Source organism: Falco cherrug, chromosome 11 (genome assembly GCF_023634085.1).
Source record: "Falco cherrug isolate bFalChe1 chromosome 11, bFalChe1.pri, whole genome shotgun sequence".
In the NCBI taxonomy this organism is placed as follows: domain Eukaryota; kingdom Metazoa; phylum Chordata; class Aves; order Falconiformes; family Falconidae; genus Falco; species Falco cherrug.
The window spans coordinates 20,979,787-21,000,697 of NC_073707.1; the positions used below are offsets into that span (position 1 = coordinate 20,979,787).

The 20,911-nt window shown below is 47.6% G+C and overlaps 1 protein-coding gene across 3 annotated transcripts in view; it reads left to right on the forward strand.

Moving 5' to 3' along the window:
• P3H2 (prolyl 3-hydroxylase 2) overlaps nt 1-20,911 on the forward strand; it is a 75,195-nt gene that overhangs the window by 37,365 nt on the left and 16,919 nt on the right. For all 3 annotated transcript variants that reach the window (XM_055723710.1, XM_005443637.3, XM_055723711.1), the window contains exon 2: nt 20,166-20,312. In XM_055723710.1, the coding sequence (XP_055579685.1) occupies nt 20,166-20,312 (147 nt within the window). The remainder of the gene's footprint in view (nt 1-20,165; nt 20,313-20,911) is intronic.

Here is a 20,911-nt window from a genome sequence, read left to right on the forward strand (position 1 = left end):
ACGCAGAACCATTCAGCCTTACATGTAGTGGTGGGGGAAATATTCAGCACATTGTACTTCTTCTGATGTTCGATGGAAGAGGGTAGTGAGGAACACCTGCCCAGCACCATTGTAGTAGGCAGCACCCTACAGAGCATGTTGACGTGCCTGTGCAGTGCATGGGCTTGCACGCTGCGTGCCAAACGGCAGTCATTGCTCTACTGGAGCAGGTGGTGAAATGCTGGAAAGGGTGTTTCACTCAGGCAGAAGAAAAGGTTGCCTGGCCAGAGCCTGTCTCTGTGTCAGTGCAGCACCATACCATGCTTGGACACGTCTCACACTTTGCACACCTTTTCCCCTTTTTCCTTGCTGAATCCAAGCAAGGAGAGCTGCGGAGGATTTTCTTTCGTTTTGTTTCACCAGCTTTCTAATTTAAGTCTCCCTGTCACTTCCTCACTCCAGAACTACTACTTTGGCAGGGCTGGGAGAATGAGTCACAGCCGTGGCCCAGGATCCTGCCTCCCGCTTTGGCCAGCAGCACTGTGGCTGGTTCAGAGCAGATCTGCTGGTGATGCTCATGTGTGCTGCTTGCTGCAGGGGATGGAGGCACTGCCCTGGAGCAGGTGGGAGGCTTTGCTGGTGTGAGTAAATGAATAGGTTAACAAGTAAAAACGCTTACTCTGATGTATGAGCCCAGACCGTTTCCTAACATGTTGCTTTCCGGGGAGAGGGTTGTGTGTGCTCACTTGGTAACTCCAGCAAACTTCTCCCAAAGGCAGGATCACTGAAAAGCAAAACCACATGGGAGATGCATCTACACAGAGGCTGTCTTTAACATCATGGACCAGAAAATGAAACCAGATTATAAATTAAGATGTTCCTTAGAGATTGAATGGATTTTCCAGAATTTGTGCTGAATAGGGGTAGCCTTTCCATGAGGCTGGTAGGGTTTTGCATTTTGTGCTGGTATCTATGTATGTACCTTGTGCCAAACCCACTGCTGGAAGCAGAAACAGTTCTAGTTGGCAGTGCTATGAAATCAAAGGTTTCCTAGAGATACACCTCCTGGTTTCCAGCATGGCAGGACCCCAGTGGGTGAGTCCTCAAGGATTTGGATCCTGCATCCCACTGCTGGAAAAAAGCAGAGAAAGTAAACACACAGTCAGTCCCTTAGAAAAACAGCCTGTCAGTTTTGTCGGTGAAAATGCCAGTGGCTGCTTCTGATAAGAAGGAGAGGGAGAGCAGCAGGAGGGAGGAATGTTTTGTTTGTGGTGTGTAATGTTAAAAGCGAACAAAGAGCCCCTCTCACGGCTAAAGGAGACTCTCAGAAGTGCTGCAGCCTGCTTGAGACATGCAGAACTTTGTCCACAACCTTGAGGACTTCCAGGCTAGCTTCAAGCATTGCGTGTGCCGGCCAGACAACAATGAACCCTTTGAACACATTTTGGGTCAAAGTAGTGTTTTCTTGGAGGGGGAAAGGGAAGGGAGACTGGTGCTTTGGTCTTGTGTCAGCAGCCATCAGCGATGAGCCCCAGATGCCTTCTGCATATGGCAGGGCTGGCTGCAGCTCCTCTGCACAGGCTGGTTCCCCAGGGATTGAGGTCTCCCACAGCAGTGTGTCTGCTACAGAGCCATTGCTCTGTAAGGCTTGAAGCTCCCCTGCCCTAGCTCTGCAATTTCAAAGAGAGCTTTTAAAATAACGTGGGAGTCTGTGCAATTACCCTGCTGCGATGTGTCAGCTGTTGACACAGCAACATGATGGTATGTCATCGCTGACATCCTGCCTGAGGGATTGTCAAGCCTTGTTGCATGAGTTGGGCCCATCTGCTTTCCAAAAGCTAAATTTCATTGTATCCCTCTTTGTCCTCGCCATCCCTCTCTTCCCGTCCTTGGTCTCTGGGGCCTTCCCTTAGCCTTGTTCATGAGCGCTCTGGGGTCAGGGCATCTTAAAGCCCTCAGTTGACTTGGGCACGGGAGAAGGAGTTACCCACCTTGTATGTTTTTGGGGCTGCCCTGGCCAGCTGGCATAGAGGGCCTGCTCAGCTGTCTCTTCAGACCACTGTCACCAGGTACGTTAAGGAACAACTTTTCCATGGTAGGGCTGATGAAGAGGGCTGTTTTTCTGTGCCATTAATAGGCGTGTAAGTCTGGCCTCTTTCCCTGCATAGCCTGGGACCCGAAGTGCTGGCATGCCCCCTGACCTGCTGGGCGCAGGAGAAAAGCGTGTGATGTGGCAATGAGTGAGATACGGCGGCTGCCTTGCAGCCCTGGTTTGAGGGGTCCAGGCACGGTGGGCGGCCCTCAACCCATGAAGGCAAGTTTGAATCTCAAGCTGCAGTGAGAAGCCCACCCTGCCCTGCCCGCACACCGGGGCAAACCGAGGTGCACAGCTGCTGAGGAGCTCAGCTGGGGCTCTGTTTTTTCGCAGGAGTCAGAAGCTGCTACTGCTGCTGTTGGTCTGGTGTAAAATCCAGCCTGGGGTTGCTGTAAAATTGGAAGTTGGTGTTTGTCCCTCCTCACCCATCACAAGACAGTGCTTGTGCTGCCATCAGTGCCCTGTAAATCAGAGCCCTTTCACCTCGCCAGTGGAAGGACAGGTCTGTGCGCAACTGGGAGTCAGACATATGGATGGTCTTGCAGTAAACCCTTTGGAGAGCTGCTGAAGAATGAGTTTGGCTCAGCTCTCGTGTCAGGTGAGATGAGGGGGGAAATGTCTCCAGATTCTTTATGGTTTGGCAGCCAGAGAGCTTTTTGCTGCCGTCAGTGGAAACCGGGTGGGTTTTTTTATATTTGCATTATTTCTGGGATGTTCCTGCTGCGCACGCCTGTGCCGCAGCCCGGCAGCACAAGCTGAGCACGCTTTGTCTGACCTTGAGGGCCTGGAGGTGCAGCCCAGGGCCCTGACACAGGCTCTGGGCTCTGTCCCACCATGCCATGCTTTGCTGGGCTTTGCAGTGCAACTGAGAGACCTGTTCACTACTTTGTTGGACCTCCAGAGCAGCTTCAGCCTGGGGAGCTGTGCTTCCCGGCATGGGCAGAGGCTCAGGAGCACCCTGTGTTCCCAAGGAGCAGGAGGGAAGAGATGCTGTCGTCATAGGAAGCATCTGTAAATAATAACCCAGAGGGCTGAATGCAGTACTGCTGCTAGCTATGCAAGTCTGCCCATGCCTCCATTTGCCAACCAAGTCACTGTTTGGGTCATGTGGATGCTATTCTGTGGCCCAGATTTATTTTGGATGGAAAGCTGTGTTTTTCTAGTGAAGTGACACCTGTGGTGATTTCTGTTTTGAATTATCCTCAGCAACGACCCAAACACCTTTGTCAAAAGTTCTTCATATTTGTACTTTTTAAAGCATCTTTTTTTTCTTTTTTTTTTTTTAATTTTACAAGTATGCTCTGCTTTTTTAACAGTAGTCTGGGCTGGGAGCAGATGAATGTTTTTCCAATGGCTTCTTGAAATGAACAGCTGTTGTGCACTAAATCAAACAGAAGGACTTTGTGGAAAGTAAGTTCAAAGTGATTCGTTTTAAAAACAAAAATGAAGTTGAATGTGGTATTATGGTTAGGTGCACATGCCAGGAGGCTAAATGAGTAAATGAGACAATAGACTTGTGACTTGGTCTCCCTCCTTCCTATTTAATCCATCACTAGCTGGCTGTAAATTTATGTTTAGAACGTTGCAAAGTGGTGCAGCTCCCGCGCTTTGCAGCATTTGGTGCTCTGAGATATTGGTAGCGGTGCATGGTGGTGTGCAGGGCCTGAGAGACCCACTGTTGGCTCCATGGTCTGTGGTGTACCATTGCCTGGTGCAACCAGGGCACAGGTTTAGGTTTTTTGGGGAAGCCATACCTACTGGCTCTAGGTTTTGTGGATTACTCAGGCTGAGCAAGCGTGCTTTCAACCTTAGGAGAGATGAGGTATGAAGTCACAGATGATTTCCTAAGTAATGTCTTTTTAAAGTTGATACTGCAGTATCCCCTGACCTGTTTCTAAGGGGCTGCTGTGCTGGAAATGCTGTCTTCATACTGAGATATAAAATGCAAATCCTTCTTACTGGCTTTGATGGGATTTCTTAGGGCTCGTGGTTTCCATTCAGGTGTTTTGGGGTGAGTCCCACAGGATGTCATTGCATCCTGGCTAACTCACTGCCTTCTGTGGCATCCATTTCAGTCTCTGCACCTCTCAGTTGTGGCCCTGGATCATCTTTAGCCAAGTTAAAGGACCTTCGTGAATCAGATGATGATTAGGATCCTTAACCTATAAGGTTTATTAATAGTTAGCCATATTTTCTTTCAAAAATCCCTGCATTGACATATCTGTTTCTTTAAACATTCTCTTCTCCATGCTGGGGAAGACCCCCAGACTTGGTACTTGGTTGCAAGAGAGCAACTGGTTCGGTTCTGCTGCTCCAGACCAGGGAAAAGTTAGCAGCATGAATCTGCTAGGTGGCAGAGTTCCTCTGCCTTCATCCATGTCATGTGCTGTCATTGAAGCTGCTTGCAGGTTTTATTTTCTTAAAAAAAAATATACTATTTTTTGAGGGTTCCTGAGTTTGCAAATTGGGTTTTTGACAAAATAGAAACATTTGCAGAAAGCAAGGGTGAATCAACATCTGGCAATTTCCTCAGCCACCAGATTATATTTTTTCTTTCTTGTGGATAAATGCAAAAAAGAATTTAAGTGAAGCCTTTGTGCACATAAAACCCTCAGTGTCCAAGCGTGATTGATTAGGGTCGCTTGCTATTTTCCAAATTCTTTTACTTAATCTTGGCATCATCCGCCTTTTCCATCTTCACTATTTCCACTGGAGATGAAACGTTTCTTTGCAAAGGGGCAGGAGACACCCACCCACGTCAGAGGCTCCTCAGACAGATGGGCTGCTGTTCCCTGCGGATTGCGGGAGGAGTGGGAAGCCACCTCTCCCTGGCCGCAGCTCAGGGCAGCAAAGCTGTAGTGAACCTGACCCTATTTGACTTCTCCTTTCTAGATCTCAGTCTCTACAAACAGCCTTTTATGGTATTTGCTTTTCAAAGAGGAACCAGGGTGTGGATGAGAACAGTGACAAAGAGCCACTTACAAGGATTGAGTGAGCCCTGACAGGAGACCAGTGCATAATTTTAAAATCAACAGAAAAATCTTGCAATGTCTTAAGCCCTGAAATGTCATCTGAGGTATTTAAATGCCGTCATTCAGCCTCCCAGCAGCCAGGGCCAAAAGTTTCATGCTCCTGTTTAACAGGGAAACTGAGTCATGGAGATGCTTAGTGGCTGGTAGAAGAATTCCCAGTAAGTCACAACCAGAGCCAGGAATTAAAAGCAGAAATCCAGACTCGCTTCGGAAGCGCTCAGAAAACACTGGCTTCTGGCAGGAGCATGACTTCAGCCGTGTCCTCAGCGAGGACAGACAGCCTCTCATTTTTTGCATACTAGAAAACAGTTTTGCCCCAGACAGCGGGTAACGTGGCTCAGCCTGCCAGGGTGACATCAGTGGTGGGGCTGCAGCCGGGGCCGGGATGCAGAGTTGTGTCGGTGCTGTGAGTCATAACAGCCTGTGCTCGGGGGGTCCCTGCCAGCATCCCTGCGAGAGACACCACTGCCGCGTACGCAGCTGCATGATACTAGTGTCCGGCTCCCTGCAGGCTCTGGGCTGCTGTTCATCCTGCAGTTGCTGGCGGGGTTCCCTCTCCAGAGGGCTGCCGTCCTTTGCTGGAGCCACACCAGTCAGCTGCTTTCCCCGTCCCGGGCAGGCACAGCAAAGCAAGCAGTAATGGAATAAACACCTGCATTCTGCCTACAAGCGACACACACATTCTTTAGGATGTTGCTTCCTGGTGCTGCTGAGAGTTGAGAAACTGAGGATCCAGCACTTGGGTAGGAGACCAGTGAATATCACCCACCACCGCGGGTGCTTTTAAGCCCTTGACATGGAGGCAGCTGTGGAGGAGTGTGTCTCTACAGGGTTTCCAGCTAGTAGGGCCACAAGGGTGTCAGAAGTTGGAGCTGAATGTTACATGTGTGCGTTTGCCCAGATTGTGGCTGGCATCCAGCCTGGCTCTGCCTATATCTGTCCCCAGTACAGGAACCTGTGCAGACCAAGTATTTATCTGCCTAGAGCTAGGTATTCGTGCATTTTGTCTCTGTGTTGGTTCCAGTGGTGAACAAAGGTCTCCTGTCTGAAGTTGTGTTCTGCAAGTGGCTGCTGCAGATGTCCCTGTGCAGGACACAGCGTCAGGGCACAGCAGCCTCACTGCCCAAGGACTGAGCTCTTCCCGTGCTGCAAAGCACTGTGCTCCCAAAAGTGTCGTCTGCCAGCCCGAAATGAGAAGACTCCGTTGCTGAAGGGCCACAGAAGTTGCTACAATCATGACAGAGCTGCAGAGGCAGGGCTTAATATGTGTCAGGGGTGAGAGGTGATTTGCCAAAGCACCCTGAGCCTGCAGCCGCTTCCCTCCTGTGCCGTATTGGCAGGAAAAGTCCAGGCAGACATGCCAAGGAAATACAGGCGCAGGCTTGCAATCTCCAAGCCATGTGCATGTTGTACTGTAGATTATAAATAAACTGCATCACTGGCAACGTGTTTGTGTGGGAGACCAAGGAGGATGGTGGTACAAAAAACCTCAGCTCTGTTTCATTCAGGCTCTTTGGTGCTTCTAGTTTGGTGCTTGGTCACCAGTGCTGGAGCAGTCAATGGGAAGTGCAGGCTGTGATTCACTGGCCATCCTAGATTATACCAGTCCCCAGCAGTCTAGTCCATGGACTGCTCTTGCCCAGGGTAATAGGTCTGTGTCTTAATGCCAGCTTTTAGCTGGGAGAAAGAAGAAAGGTGAAGATGCATACCTGTAAGAGAGCAACCCAGAGTCAGAAATGTGGGATGTGCTGCTGATCAGCCCTTTGTAGAGGGCACATTGGTTGCTCTCAAGGAGAGACACATGCCCACTTCCTGCTGGGTCACGCCTTTGGCCACACATGCACTGGCCAAACTGGGAGCTGACACATCCTACCCATGCGGTTCCACCAACTCCACCAGCCCTTCTGTAGGCTCTTTCCCAAGCCAGGATAATAGAATTAGTGAGACTGCCTGGAAACCTCAGTCAGAGGAAACATGACCCCTTAGCACCAGTCTTCCTCACCTTTCTTCCCCAAGCAGGTTTGCTGTAGGTCACTCCCATCAGATGCGGCACCTGCAGCTGCTGCTTGGCTGCCTGCCGGGATGGGTGGCAGCTCCTGGGCAGCTCACAGGGTAGAACTCATGCTGGTGCAGCAGCACATCTTCCGATTTGGTACTACTGGCATTATAACTCCATTACTGTGCGTTTGTAGAGTTCTTTTGATACACTAATTAACCAACAGTTTGATTTGATTGTGGTATTCTAAACTCTGTTACAAGCGCGCGATTGTAACTCAACATCCCAGCTGGCCCCGTGGCACAAAGGAGGGATTTGAAAGTGCTGCTCTGTATGCAGCACGTTTGGCAAAGGCTCCTTCATCCCACTGCTGGATTGAACGTCCTGATAAAGAAACGGAGCTGAGGGGGCTTGTTTCACTCCTTCGAGGAATGGCATTAGGAGCCAGTGACCCTGAGATCTGGTTCTGATTTACTGTGAGACATCGGATCCCTACCTGCAAGCGGGGGAAAATGATACCTCTTTGCAGGGGCCTCGCAGGGCTCAGCTAAGATTAATAAGAGAGGGAGGGGAGATGAAATAACTGTGACATTTTATTGTTATTATTAATGATGTAGAGTGAAGCCAGGGCATCTCTGTGAATAATCGCTGTTGTTTGCCTTTTGAGATTTGGCTGCATTTTTTCCCTCCCCTATCCACTACTAATCAGAGCAGAGTTTGACTTTGTAGGAGGAGGGCTCAGAAACCGGCATTTCTCAGTGTCTGAAGAAAAAAGCAGAGCATTTCCTGGTGTAATTAGGTCCAGGCTCTCAGGAAATGAAGGCCGTCTAGTTGATAAGTGTTTAGTAATGATTACCAAGCTATGGCTGGGGAAAGCAAGCAAAGTGTTTTCGTTTCAGAAGCAGCAAAGCCAGCTGAGACTTGTGGTGTGTGTCATGTATGGAGGCAATTGTCCAATGGTATGTGGCCTCGCTCACTGAAGCATGAGCCAAATTCACCCTGCTGTAACTCCACAGGAGAAGCTGGGACTGCACCAGGAGCCTGAGCAGCAGCTCAGAAGAGTTACTTCTCTGTAACGTGCCCCGGGGCTCAGAGGTGTCATTCTGGAGACTGGTGTTACTCTTCTCTCACAGCCAGCAATTTCTCTCTCAAATTAGTAACAGTGCTCATCAAAGCTTGGGGAGCTGGAGTAGGGTAAGAGTCACATCTGCAAGGGTAGAATTACATCCTCGCCAAATGAAATACTTGTTTCTTCAGTAGTGCTGGATGAACTGAAGGTGGAAGTGCATGAAGGTGGGTTCTTCAGCGTGCTTTTGTTCCGTGTGTCAACCTCAGCTGCAGCAGTCAGAAGCTTTTAAGAACGAGACCCTCTCCTCCAGGATTTTCAGGGTCAGATTTTGCTGAGAATGTGTCTGGCAGTTGGTACACTGTGAAATCAACACAGTCCATCTCATGTCAGCATACCCATCCTGTCTACCAAGGGAACACCCTTGAGCCCTGATGTGCTCTTAGTTCTGGATGAAAGGGTGGGTTGTGGGCCCCCTCTCCTGCCCTGTTTTGTTTGCCTTCCTTTCAGAGGATGCATTCTTGTGGGAAAACCCTGTATTTTTTATTTATTTATTTATTTTTTTAGGAAGATCTCTGTTTTACTCAGATGGGTTTGAGTTTTAGTGTGACAAATATTGTAGGAACATGAGGGGGTTTGCAGTGTTGCTACAATGGCTCTTGCCTTCCAGGCATGTAAACGTGCCTACGGGTGTATTTGGCAGCAACTCCCACATTTTCTGAAAACTCTTAATGTAGCCTAGCAGTAGGTCTTTCTCAGCCACACATCTACTCTGGGGAAAATAATATACTGTTGTCTTAAAAGCTCCCAAATCCCTTATTTATTGCAGCTTGTATAAATGTGTTCCAGAAAGGATTACACAGCTCCCCGGAGGATAGGTCCGTCAGTGGCTTTTAAGCACAGTGGTCCAGAGGCAAATCCTGATTCAGGAAGCCTGTAAGCTGCTGCTTTCACTGACAAAATGCTGTGTGCAAGTCTCTGTGTACCTGCCACGTCCTTACGCTCTGCCTACAAGTGGCCATCCCTGGTCACACGGCAATACATGAACCTTTGGCCTGAACTAGTTGGGCAACCTATACACGTAGTTACCCTTGCAAGACCTTTCCTTTGCTTTCCAGACCAGCTGAGGTATTGCAGAACTATGGATATATTTTCACTTCCCTCCTTGTACTGTCTACACCTTTCTCTGCAAGCTTTGCTTCCAGTGCAGTGCCTTAATGCTGGCCCAGTAGTGGTGAATGTATCAGATCAGCACAGAAGTTTATTTTCAAAGATGGCAGTTTTCTCCAAAGTCACTTAAAGCATAAGCTCAGTTTGCTTCCCCTTGGTCAGTTCCCATCATGGTGAGCAGAGCCCACCCCCTGATTTGTAGGTCTTCTTTAGTCTTTGCAAAATGCTTGTTGATGATTTATTTAATCAGGTCTGCAATACTCTAACGTCCATGACTGTCATGATGGCTTCCAGGCATTCAGCGGTTGTGAGTCATGATCCATTGGTTTATGACTTGAGCCTTAGAAAAGGTATTCCAGAAACATTGTATCAGGAAGAAACACAGTAATTAAAACAATTTCCTTGAAGACTATCAGGGGTTTTAGGTGAGGGGACAATGAATAGATATGCTGTGAGTCTGTTTTCTCCTTGGGGTTTATGGTTTGTTTCCTCCCTTTGCTGTCCCGCGGCGGCTCAGTGCAGAGGGAGATAGCCTCTACCTCAGATAGCACAGTCCTATTTGCAGCCCACCCTCAGGGCTATGCACTCTGCTTTTCAAACAAATGCTCTGGTGTTAATACGATAAACTGAACATAATCACTGTCAGGGTCAGTCCGTACCTTCTTCAGGAGATGACCTTTCTGTTGCTCAAGGGAAGGGTAGGGAGAGGTTGTTTTCAGGCTTGGGACAGGGCTTAGATAAGCCCTTTGACAATATTTACATCAGAAAAGGGATGCAAAAACTTTTATCACCAGGTCAGCAGTGGCTTTCTGGCTCCAGGGTGGTCACGAGTGGTAATTCATGTGTCCCCTCAGAAAGGCCTTTCCTAGGGGCAGGCATAGCTGCTTGGATGAGGTTGGGTGACAGCAGACAAGCATACACATTTTCACAGGAAACTTTGGCTCCCGAAGGGCATTCAGCAGCTCATCATGTCTGACTCTTTTAAAAGGTGCTGAGCCATTGCTAAACCCTGGAAAGGGTGGAAAGTTTCCTCTGTAAGAATTTTTCTGCTTGTCTCGGATTTTTCTGTTGTGTTTTTCGTAAGTGTTTTAGTAATTATTTCTATAGATACCAGCATGGAGACAGCTTGGTTAGGAGTCTGCCCCAGCGCCTTGTGTTGTCAACCAGCGCACCTCACCTAGTTGCAATGTCCGAGGGAGGCAGGATGCTAGAGAAAATTCACATCCAAACTGTAAAGCTGTTGCTTTCTGGGTCTCAAGAGAGGGAAGATATGTAAAAGCAGGGAAAATGCAGTATCTGGAAAGCAGACAGTATGTGACAGTTCTGCTAATTTGGGATCCAGTCTCCAACTTGCGTTGCTGGATTCTTGCACACATACTGGAGACATACTATTGATCTTTTCCAGGCAGAAGTACTGATACCCAGAAGTTCACCAGAATAACCTGCTTTGCCTTATTCTTGTAGGCACATGGATGGCATCAGCCTGTCGTGCCCAGTCCCCCCATGTTACTTGTGTAGTATTTGTTCATCAGTTAAGTCACAGGAGTATAACTCTCGTCCCCTCGTTGGTAAGGAGGTTGTGTGTCACTGTTGTTTTAGTGAAATCCTTTACTGATGAGAAGTCTTTTGATAGAGACATGCTGCAGCATGCTTTGGCCTTCATCCTCCTTTTACTGTTAAGTTTGTTTCTGTGCTGATGCCTCTGTGTTGCGGATTATACTTGTGTTGGGATCTTAGACACTGTAGGACTGTCTGCAACAGCACCGTGCAGTGATCCTGTCCCAAGCGTTTCCCACTCAATGTCCGTGTCATCACTTTGCCTCAGTTCTTTCATCACAGAGTTTGCTTTCTTTCTGGCCCAAATTAAGCCTTCAGATTGCTAAGGCTGGAAAACTTTGTGGAAATGTAGAATATGTTCCTGTAGTATCTGCTGGAGAGAGCGCCCTGCCTGTTTCCTCCTGTGACTCACACTTACACGATGCACCCCCCAGCCCTTTTAACTGCCTGCCAAGTTTGTTTTGTTCTGTTTTCCCCCTAAAAGCATGTGATCAGTTTTAGACTTAATCAGATTGAAGCATTCCAACCTTGACCTTCCTCCCTTCACGGGCAAAGGGGCTCCCTCGCTCCTTGCCAGTGGGTTTAGCAAGATTCACCTCTGTCCTCCCACGTATTTCCGAGACTCTCTGAAGGGGACCACCTGCCTCTCTGTCTGTTATCAGCCAATATATCAGATGAAAGCTCATTATTTGCCTAACAGGCTGTGGCCCATGGGACTCTTGCTGGTGGTCTGTGAGAAGGGGATAGTCACATACTGCTTGTTCCCAGCTGCTCGATTTCATTAGCTTAAAACACACAGGCTAATCTTTGACTGATACTTTCCCAGGTGTGCAATGACTGGGGCTGCCACAGGGATGCTGTAACAACAGAAGGAAGGACATGCATGAGAAAACCTCTGTCCTGGAAAGCCTGGCTGGCTTTATACCTATCCCCACCCCCCTTTTAGTATCTAGCACTGCCTTTTGCCATTAGTCTGTAAGTGTATTACTTCTCCCTTGCTGTTCATCCCCAAGGGCCACTGGCTCATGTCTAATTACCTGACCAAGGAAAACTCTGGGGTGTAGGAGCCTCATGGGTAACCATCTGCACATGTTGCTGAGGACTGAATGCATCCCACCTCTTCCAGTGATAATTAATATGGAAACTCTTACTTAGATTTCGAATTATGCTGGCATCCTTAAAGTATAGAGAAAAAGCCCATTTCTAGCCAGACACAGCTTTTGGAGGAGCTGCTCAGAGCCCATGGTCCAGGGTGCAGGGTGTTTCACAGCACTGACTGTAGCATGGCCATGGTGTGTTGGCAGCATGTTTTTTTGTTTGCGGATGGAGGGAAGGGGACAACTCACCAGCTATCAACTGGACAGAAGTGACTTTTTTGTACAGAGTAATGTGCTGAAATCCATGTACTGCCAGCTCCTGTCTGTGATCTTAACTGTTGTCTACTGGCACAGAGGGAAGAATCTCACCTACAAGGGGTTTCTTTCTTGCCCAGGCTTTAAAAACCCAGTTCTATGGGTTTTGTGTTTTTGCCAGGAGGCCCCACACTGCATATCCTAGGATTTTTTCCTTCTTGAAAATCTCTTTCACACACAACTTAGCTGTCGTCAGAGTATGTTAGACAGAACAGAGTGTTTATGCAGGACAAAATCTGGCTTAGAGTGTTTTTCACAATCAGTCAGATTGAAGGTTCAGTAAACACAAACACATTTCCCACTGCTTGCTCTGCAATGCCTCAATGTGTTTGAGATTTATGTGGGAAGGGTCCTTCCTGCTGGGAAGTGGTTTTGCAAGTCACTTGCTGTGAGTAATGCCCTGCTCCTTCTGCAGTATTTGTTACATCATGTGTGCACTGAAGCATATAATGCACAGCCAGAAACATGCGAAAATCTTCATTCTTACCTGCCTGGGAACAGTTTAAGAGAAGAATGTCAGAGAGGGACGGAAGGAGGGGTCTCAGTCTGATCTGCTTTCTCAATGCAAAATGGTCTTTTCAGGCAGGGGATGCCCTCAGTCCGCTGGTGTGTGCACATGCACTTATGTAAAATACTACCAGCACGGCTCAAGTGAGAGATTCGTTAGGAAATCTAATTTCTATCTTGGCTAATTGAAAGAATTTGTTCCATGAAGAATATTGAAGTGGTTTGTTTTAAATTTCCAAGCATCTGCCACTTTCTGGAGACTAATTTGATGTCTAGTCAGTTGTTTTGACCGTGTACCTACCAATATGCATGTGTTTGTGTACTGAAAAACTGCTTAACAAAAATCCCCAAACCCTTCCTAAGTTTCCTTTCTCATGAGAAGTTTTCCCTGTGGCATTTCTCCAAATTTGTTCTGTTTTGGATTTGAGTCTACCAGAGTGACTGGTGAGCAGCAGCACGCAGTTGGGGTGGTCTGAAAGGAACTGTCCAAAGCACATTGGAGGTTGTCTGCATTTTGAAAATGGAGAAGACCTGAAAAGATGCATGTGGAGCCTCCAGGAAGGCATCACTACTGCCGCCTATCACAGTAGCAGCAAGGGCAGTGACCAACCCTGTTCATCTTGAGTTGGAACCCAAGAAGCTGGTAAAGTCTTTGAAGAGCAGGCGATGGTGTGTTAATGAACTTTAAGGCTGCTTCATGTCTTTGTCACTTGGTACCTATTTCCTACACTTGACTAAGGTCCTCTTCTGCCATATCCTGGTGTTTCTGTGGGGTCAGTGGGTGCTGTTGTGGGTTGCAGACAGCTCAAGCATCTTTCTGCATATGTGGAATCCCATCAGCAGAGGGAAAATTTCCTGATTAACTTCTCTGGAGAATTTCTTCCTTCTCTATTTGCAATAATAAAATAGTTGAGACGAGGTCACATGCTATTTATAGCTATCTCACTGCTACTTGCTGCTACTCACCCAGGCAGTAAGCTCTGCACAGACACGGCGAGATTAATCCTTCATGACATTGAACCTTTTATTTGCCTTGTTATCTGTGCTTACTGACTCCAGAGCCTCCCTCCTCTGCAGAGCCCAGTGCGCTAAGCCTTTGATACAACACAGCAGCAGTGGAACTATGGAAAAGTTTAAAAAAACAATATCTGTTCAGCAAACCAGGAGTTGTCTGGGAGGTTTGAGGCTTTATTTTCTAGGTCAGCTGAATGGTTTGAAATTTTTTCTCACAAGCTCCATGCCAAGCTCATGCACTTAGCAATTAACTGAGGTTATGTGCAGGTAGCTCCAGTCTTGGCATGGCAAGAAACGCAGGAGTTTTGAGGGATCTGACACATTTTCCAGTGCATAGGTCTTACTTCTCTTCCCCTCCCCAAAAAGTTGTTTTCATTCAAACGATGTCTTATGTGCTGAAGATATGTTAATACAGAACCAGGCTGGATTACGACTGTCACACAGAACGCATGACAGTTGCCAGTATCTGGTAATAAGTTAAATAAAATGGGAACTCATTGTGAAAAATAGTCTGAGGTCTTGGTTATATCATGCGCTGTGACTCCTTGTCTCAGGCAGTCAGAATCAATAGTGCTTTGGCTACACTGTCTCTAAAATCCTCTGACTTTTGCACTTCTTTTATGCTTGTTTTCATTGTGAGAACTTCAGGATGAGCTGGAAGCACCTGAATACCTGTATATGTTCTGTCTATAGCTGTTTCTCTCCATAAAACGCACTATGTCAGTGTTCAACATAAGCAAAGTGGTGGTGGTACGGCACACCGTGCCCCCAGCTGCATGAGTGGACTGTAAAGCTGTGTGATGCTCATCCCACAGCCCTGGCACAATACCTGTTCCACTTCGTTATCCTCACTGCCAAGCACTACAGAGCAAACTTTCAGGACTGCAAGTTTAGAGTCGTAGCTAACCCAGAGTGCTGCTGTATGGTGTGTCTCCTAAGGAAGGGGCTAGGGGTTTATGCAAGCCTGCTGAGCAGCTGGTATGAGAGGGGCTTTGGTCAGAATTCATTCATCAGCAAATAGTGAGGGCAAGCGTGAATTCAGAGCATGTGCTTGCACGTGGAGCTGAGCCAGCCTGAGCTGTTTTCAGGTAGGCATCAGTGATGAGGTAAATCCTCCGTGTTTCATTTTGAGGGATGGAGCAGCTGAAGTGATGATAAAATCAAACAGCAAGTTAGACGTGTTCCAGCGAGGCAGTTTATTTCCTAAGCATGGCAGGTTGGTGACAGTGGTACTACAGGTACAAATTAGATTGCTTGGCATGGAGTTTACTGGCTGATACATAGCTCAACAGGTACCAGAATGTCAATGAACAGCCCCTGGAAGTTCCATAAAGGATTTTCTTCATGGTTATCAATGAGAATTGGCATCAATTGTGTAGTGATGTTCAAGATGTTCACTCAAGGTCCTTTCTCCAGCCTGTGTTTGGTCCTGTTTAACGCTCCAGTTTAAAACAGCCTTCCTAATCCAAGCCACTACAGCAGATTGGGAGTCACAGTCCCACTGAAGTCCAGGCCAGCGCTGTCCCAGATGGGAACGAAACCTAGCATTTGCAATTTAATCTGAGGTTTTGCTGCTTGAAATAATTTCCCTGTTTTTGTGTGAAATGAAACACTCCTAATATTTGAATGAGGGAAAAAAGTATGTTCAGCGTCAAAACCCAGCAGCACTTAAGTTCTGTGTTTTCCCCTTCTTGGCTCTAGCCATTGGCTTGGTAAGATCAAAACCGACAGGGTGTTCCCAGGGCTCTCTCAGTGCTGGTGGTGTGAATTCATGTGTCCTTTCTGGCCGAAATACACAGGGTTTGGTGCAAAGCTGCAGCAATAGCCCAGCAATCTTATTCCAGTGGGGTGAACAAGCAGACCTTAGAGCACGTACTAAGGTTGTGATCCTCCAGTTGTCATTTTTTTCCTTGCTGATTTTCGTTTAGCGATGGTTGTACAAAGATCAAAATCCCCTTGTGTTATATGCTTGCTATGCTTACAGTCCCTGAGCTGCTTGCCATCTAAATAAACAAAATTATTACCCTGTAGGAGAAATGCTATTATTTTCATTGTTATTCATTTAAAACAATGGAAAGTCAGGCGCAAAGAAAATAAAATGTTTTTTCCCAGTGGCTGCACAGTGAGATTGAGACAGGGCCAGGAACTGAGTCCAGGTGTCCAGAGTCCCAGCCCAGACCTTTAAATACCAAAATATCCTGCTCCTTGTGAATTCAGAGTGTTTTTGGCAAAAGCTCCCCCAGAGTGTTTCATAATTAATGTCAGTGCTAGACTGTGAATGTGTCTTACCAGTTAGGAATTTGCTTTTATGTGCACGCATCCACTTAAAAACTCTGCAAAACCTAGCAGCTGTTGGCTTCTTTGTGTTACTTGAATGTTTTTAAGGCAAATATGAGACATGATAGATTGAAAAGTGTTGAGCTGAAATGTTCTGCTTTGAGTTCACTTAGCAAACTCCAAAGGTCATCTCTGCTGCGAAGAGCCAGCGGGACTAGACACAGTATGAGCCCTGTTTGGAGGGTGGGAAAGGGATTTTGTGTTGTGGCTAGAAACCAGACTCTTTCTGTCTCACTGGGTGGATGTTACCCAGGAAGAACTAAGACCATCCTGGGATTTGTGACAGTTTTTGACAGTTTTCTGAAAAGGAGCTAGAACCGAAGGAAAAAAGAACATCCTACAAGAGACTGTTGCAGCTTGTGTCTTGAAGGGCCAGTTCCCAGTACCCAAAGGTACAAGCAGTACCCTTGCTGAAATGCATTTGGTCCCTTTTAAGTCTGCACAGACAGGATGCTGTCTGGGAATAGAAATGTGTGGTGTGGCATGGAAGAATGCAGTTCTCCCGAGCAGCTCAAATAGTAGCTTAATAGCAGTCCTCTGGATCAGGTCAGCAGCTCATGTGTCCATAACAAACCTCTTGCCCCATCTCGACCGACCTCTCTAATTACCAGTTGCAGTGGCAGTCCCACCTACACTTGGCATGACCTGAAAATTCCCATCGTGAGATGCTCTGGTCTATCCTTTATCCTGTATCAGATGCTGTCCAGCTGGGATGAGCTTTTCCAGGATGGGATTACGGTAGAACAAGGTTTTTTGGGGTGGGATGTATATTTCTGAACAGGAATGTCTCTTTTTTTTTAAAAAAAAATAATTCCTACACTGAAGGTGCTTGGCTTTTTTTTTTTTGTGTGCTGCCCTGGATGAAAATTTCCTATAGTAATTTTGCTTGCCTGCTGGGAAGCCAAGGGGTTACTCTGGAGCGTGATGTCCTTAGGAAAACTCCAAGCAAAGGACTGGAATAGGTCTTGTTTTTGCAGTAAAAGCTGGCTTCCCTGTATATGTTGTCAGCACAGAGAAAATCCTGAAAAACTTCTGAAGTTTACACAAGGCAAATTTTTTGCATTTCTGTGGGCACTGCAACACAGTGGTGCTTTGGTGTTCAAAGGGCAGATCTGGGGAGTGGACTGAAATGCCATCTGACTGGAGCTTTCATCTTCCTTTTGGAGGTATTCACACGTGCTTCTTCGGCCAGCTCTGCCCTGGCCTTTCTGGGAACTGCACAAGCAATTTTGGCTGTGCTGGAGCTGAGGAGCATCAGAGGGGGTTTAGGAGAGCACCTGCCTGGCATGGGTCTGGCCCCGTGGTGATGACTGGGCTTTTCCTCCAAAGGGTCTTCATGTATCCGAGTACCTGCTTTTAAAACATTTCCATGCCCCAGCAAGCAATGTGAGAGTGTGTCTGGAACAGCTTGTCTGATATCAAAGTGCCAGTTTCACAAATCCCCTGGTAGATTTGGGTGTCTGCTTCCATTCAGTGTCTCCCTAACAGAATCACTCAGGCATCCCTGACAAGCTCAGCCAGTGATTGCCCACAGCTATGGTATCTCCAGTTGCCACCAGTTTGACTCATGGTAGCCCCCTTGTTTGCTCTGCAGACTGTGTTTGCACCAGTCCTAATCTAAACAGCCCAGATGAAAGCGCTGGGCGCTTCTCTGGGGGATTTGCTGCATGCCAGGAGGCTCAGTGCATGTCCTGCTGTGCTCTGCATCTTCCCTGCTTCCCTTGCCTTTAAATTGGGCCCCCAATCACTGTCAGCTATCTATACCTTTTTCTTTAAGGCCAAAATTGTTTTCAGCAGCTTGCTGAAATGCTTGCTTTCTAATTCCACTTTGGTTTAAGGAACAGCCAAAGGAAACCTGTTACAGTAATTTTTAAATATTTGCCACTTAGAAATTGTGTTTGGGAGTCACAATTCAAAGGACATCAGCTGCTTCCTTTGCAGCCAAAACACGCTCCCTCCACACTGCCCTTAGAGAGGGTTACCTTGCAAAAATAATGCATATCTTCCTCCTGGATTCTCCCGAGTCTTGCCAGGCTTTATGTGCAGTAGGAAAGGAGGCATCATTCTGCTAGTTAAACAACTGGGCTATTTTATTAACCCTGGCAGACAGCCCTGCTTTCCAAACAGGAGCGGATTTGCTGAGTGTTTTGGTGTGGGCTGGGTGCTTCCAGGGGGACTCTCCTTGTCTAGTCAAATTGAACCTGTTGCTCTTGCCCCACTCCAGCTATTCCTACTCAGAGCACTGTTCAGCATAAAAAAGGACTTCTTGCTGTACTGTTGCTGCAGCCAAGTGCCCTGAGCAAATCCTTTGCATTTTTTCCCTTAGTATTTCACCACAAAGCTTTCACAAGCTGTGCGTTCAAAATTGCTGTAAGATATACATACGCAGGGCGTCCCTCAAGGAGAAGGCCTCGTGATTTCACTCAGATGTCAATCCCACTTGGTTCAACAGGAGTTCATGTGTTATCGGATGTATAATTTAATTTTAAAGACGGTTGCAAACACCTCTGCAGAAGTAATGGGCAACCTGCTGACAAGGTGGCTGCTCAGGCAATTGACAGTTCAGCCAGATCTCTGAAGGCAATCGTGTGTCAGAGGTGAAACTACTTATATGCCTGGCTGGTGATGAGTGTATGTCCTCTCTGAGCCCCTGAGATACACAGGGTACGAGACAGTTTACAGGGGCTCACTGAAAGAGGTTTTGGATGTGTCTCATGGCTTGGCTGAAAGGCAAGCTATAGCTGGTGCTCAGTAAGTGCATACAAGTATCAACGCAGTGTTAAGGAGCCCCGAGGAAGCTGCTGTTGTCTCCCAGAGACGAACAGGCCAACACCTCACCTCTGCCCTGCTCCAGGCTTAAGATAACAGGGTGTGAAGCTCGTGCTTCTCTGCAGGTCTCTCTTTCCGTTCTCACCATTTTGCCAGTCGAGTTGTCCAGGGGTTACGTGTGCAGGCTGCTGCAGGGGAGCTGCTGTACCGTGATGGCAGCATAGCGTAGACATGCCTGAGCTTGCTGGCTCCGGTGCCTCAGGAGGAGCCTAGCAGCAGTGGCACAGGTGCCATGTGGGTTTCACTATCAAGGAGAACACTTGGACACAGCCTTGCCAAGGCTAGCATTAGCTTGGTCCTGGCTAATAAGCTTGACTGAGCCTGCTCAGACTGCAAATGTATCCCAGGGGCCTGACTCTGCACCTTGCCAGCACTCAGTAGTGTTGGCTTTCTTTCAGGAGCAAGTGCATTAGCCATGGAAGTGGCTTCTCTCCTGCTGGGTCATGCAGATGTTTCACCTGAACATCTGCCCTGCTCCCTGAGCTTCTGGCAGCTGCTGTGGGTGTATTTAGCACTAACATTTTTGTTTATTCATGAGGCTTTCGTCAGGGTGAAACTAATGTCTGGTGTCAGTTCTGAATCTTTAAATCCAAAGTGACTTGATATACCAAGATAAACTCCTCTTTATATCTCTGCCACTGTCAGCATGCTGAGTCTGGCCCTTTGCAGCTATACACAGCTGAGCTTAACAAATTATCCCAAGATCCAATTTACAAGTAGAAGCCTTTAGCCTGGATGTAGCTCAGCCTCTAGGGCTTGTAGAGAGAGCAGTCACAGCAGCTGCTTTCCCCTCCTCTCTCTACTTTGTATCTCATGAGAGCATCTCTCCAGCTGGGACTGTGCAGGGGGTTGGAGTAGCTGAGTTCAGAGGATGTGCAGCTGGAAACTAGGCTGGACTCCATCACCAATAGACCATGTTGCAGACGGATAAGTGACCTGTCTGGCTCTCAGGAACTCCAGCTCTTCCAATTTCCCTTGCAGTGGGCTTTCCTCTCATTCCAGCACTTCTCTTGAGCCTCTGTGTACAGGGTTTCCTTGGTTATCCCATCATTGCCCAGTCCAGTGGTGTCAAAAGGGTGTCAGAGGTATAGATGTCAGAGGGTGCAGCATAAACTGCTGTGCTCACTGTCCTACGTCACCAGCTCACTTGGTCTTTCTTATCTTGTTACAGCTGAACAAGCTGGAGGAGGCAGCAAATGCAGCTCACACCTTCTTTATGGCAAACCCTGAGCACATGGAGATACAGCAGGACATCGAGAACTACAAGACCACATCAGGGAAAGTCAGCTTGATTGACCGGGAGGCCAGGCAGCACATGGTGAGTCTGAGCTAAAGAGGTGCCTGTGTGAAGTGTCAGGCGGTCTGGAGAGATCTACGAGGCCAAGAGAGCATCATCTAATGAATGGGGAGATTATTTCTGAGGTCCATATTACAATACTGCAAAATAAACTCTCCCTTTCAGCGCTATCCTTTAAGACAAGCCAGCTCCTGCTTTTTCAGGTACTCTGCTCTTTGTTCGATGGCTGTGTCCCCAGCCTGGTCCATCTCTTCAGGGAGCTCTGGGGTCATCCACGGCTGAGAACGTGCACCAGCAGGCAGCTTTGTTGGATGCCTCATGGGCACTGACGGACAGGTCTTGGTTTACGTGTGTTTCTTTTGAGCTGGGTTCTCCCACCTTGGCAGGGTACATGCACGTGAGTGGCTGTGAGGGTGCAGGTTGGCAGGCAGGAGAGTGACAGATTTTTCTGCCTCCCCAAAGCAAAAGCCCAACACAAATGCCAGGGCCACCCCCAACTTTCTGATTTCAGAAGACATAAGGAAGCAGGAATGGCTGTTTGGTGTAATTAATGGAGGTGCTCGTTAGGGGCCGTTCTAAGACAGATCTGCCTGGGTCAAGAGCAGTCTTTTCCCTTAGCA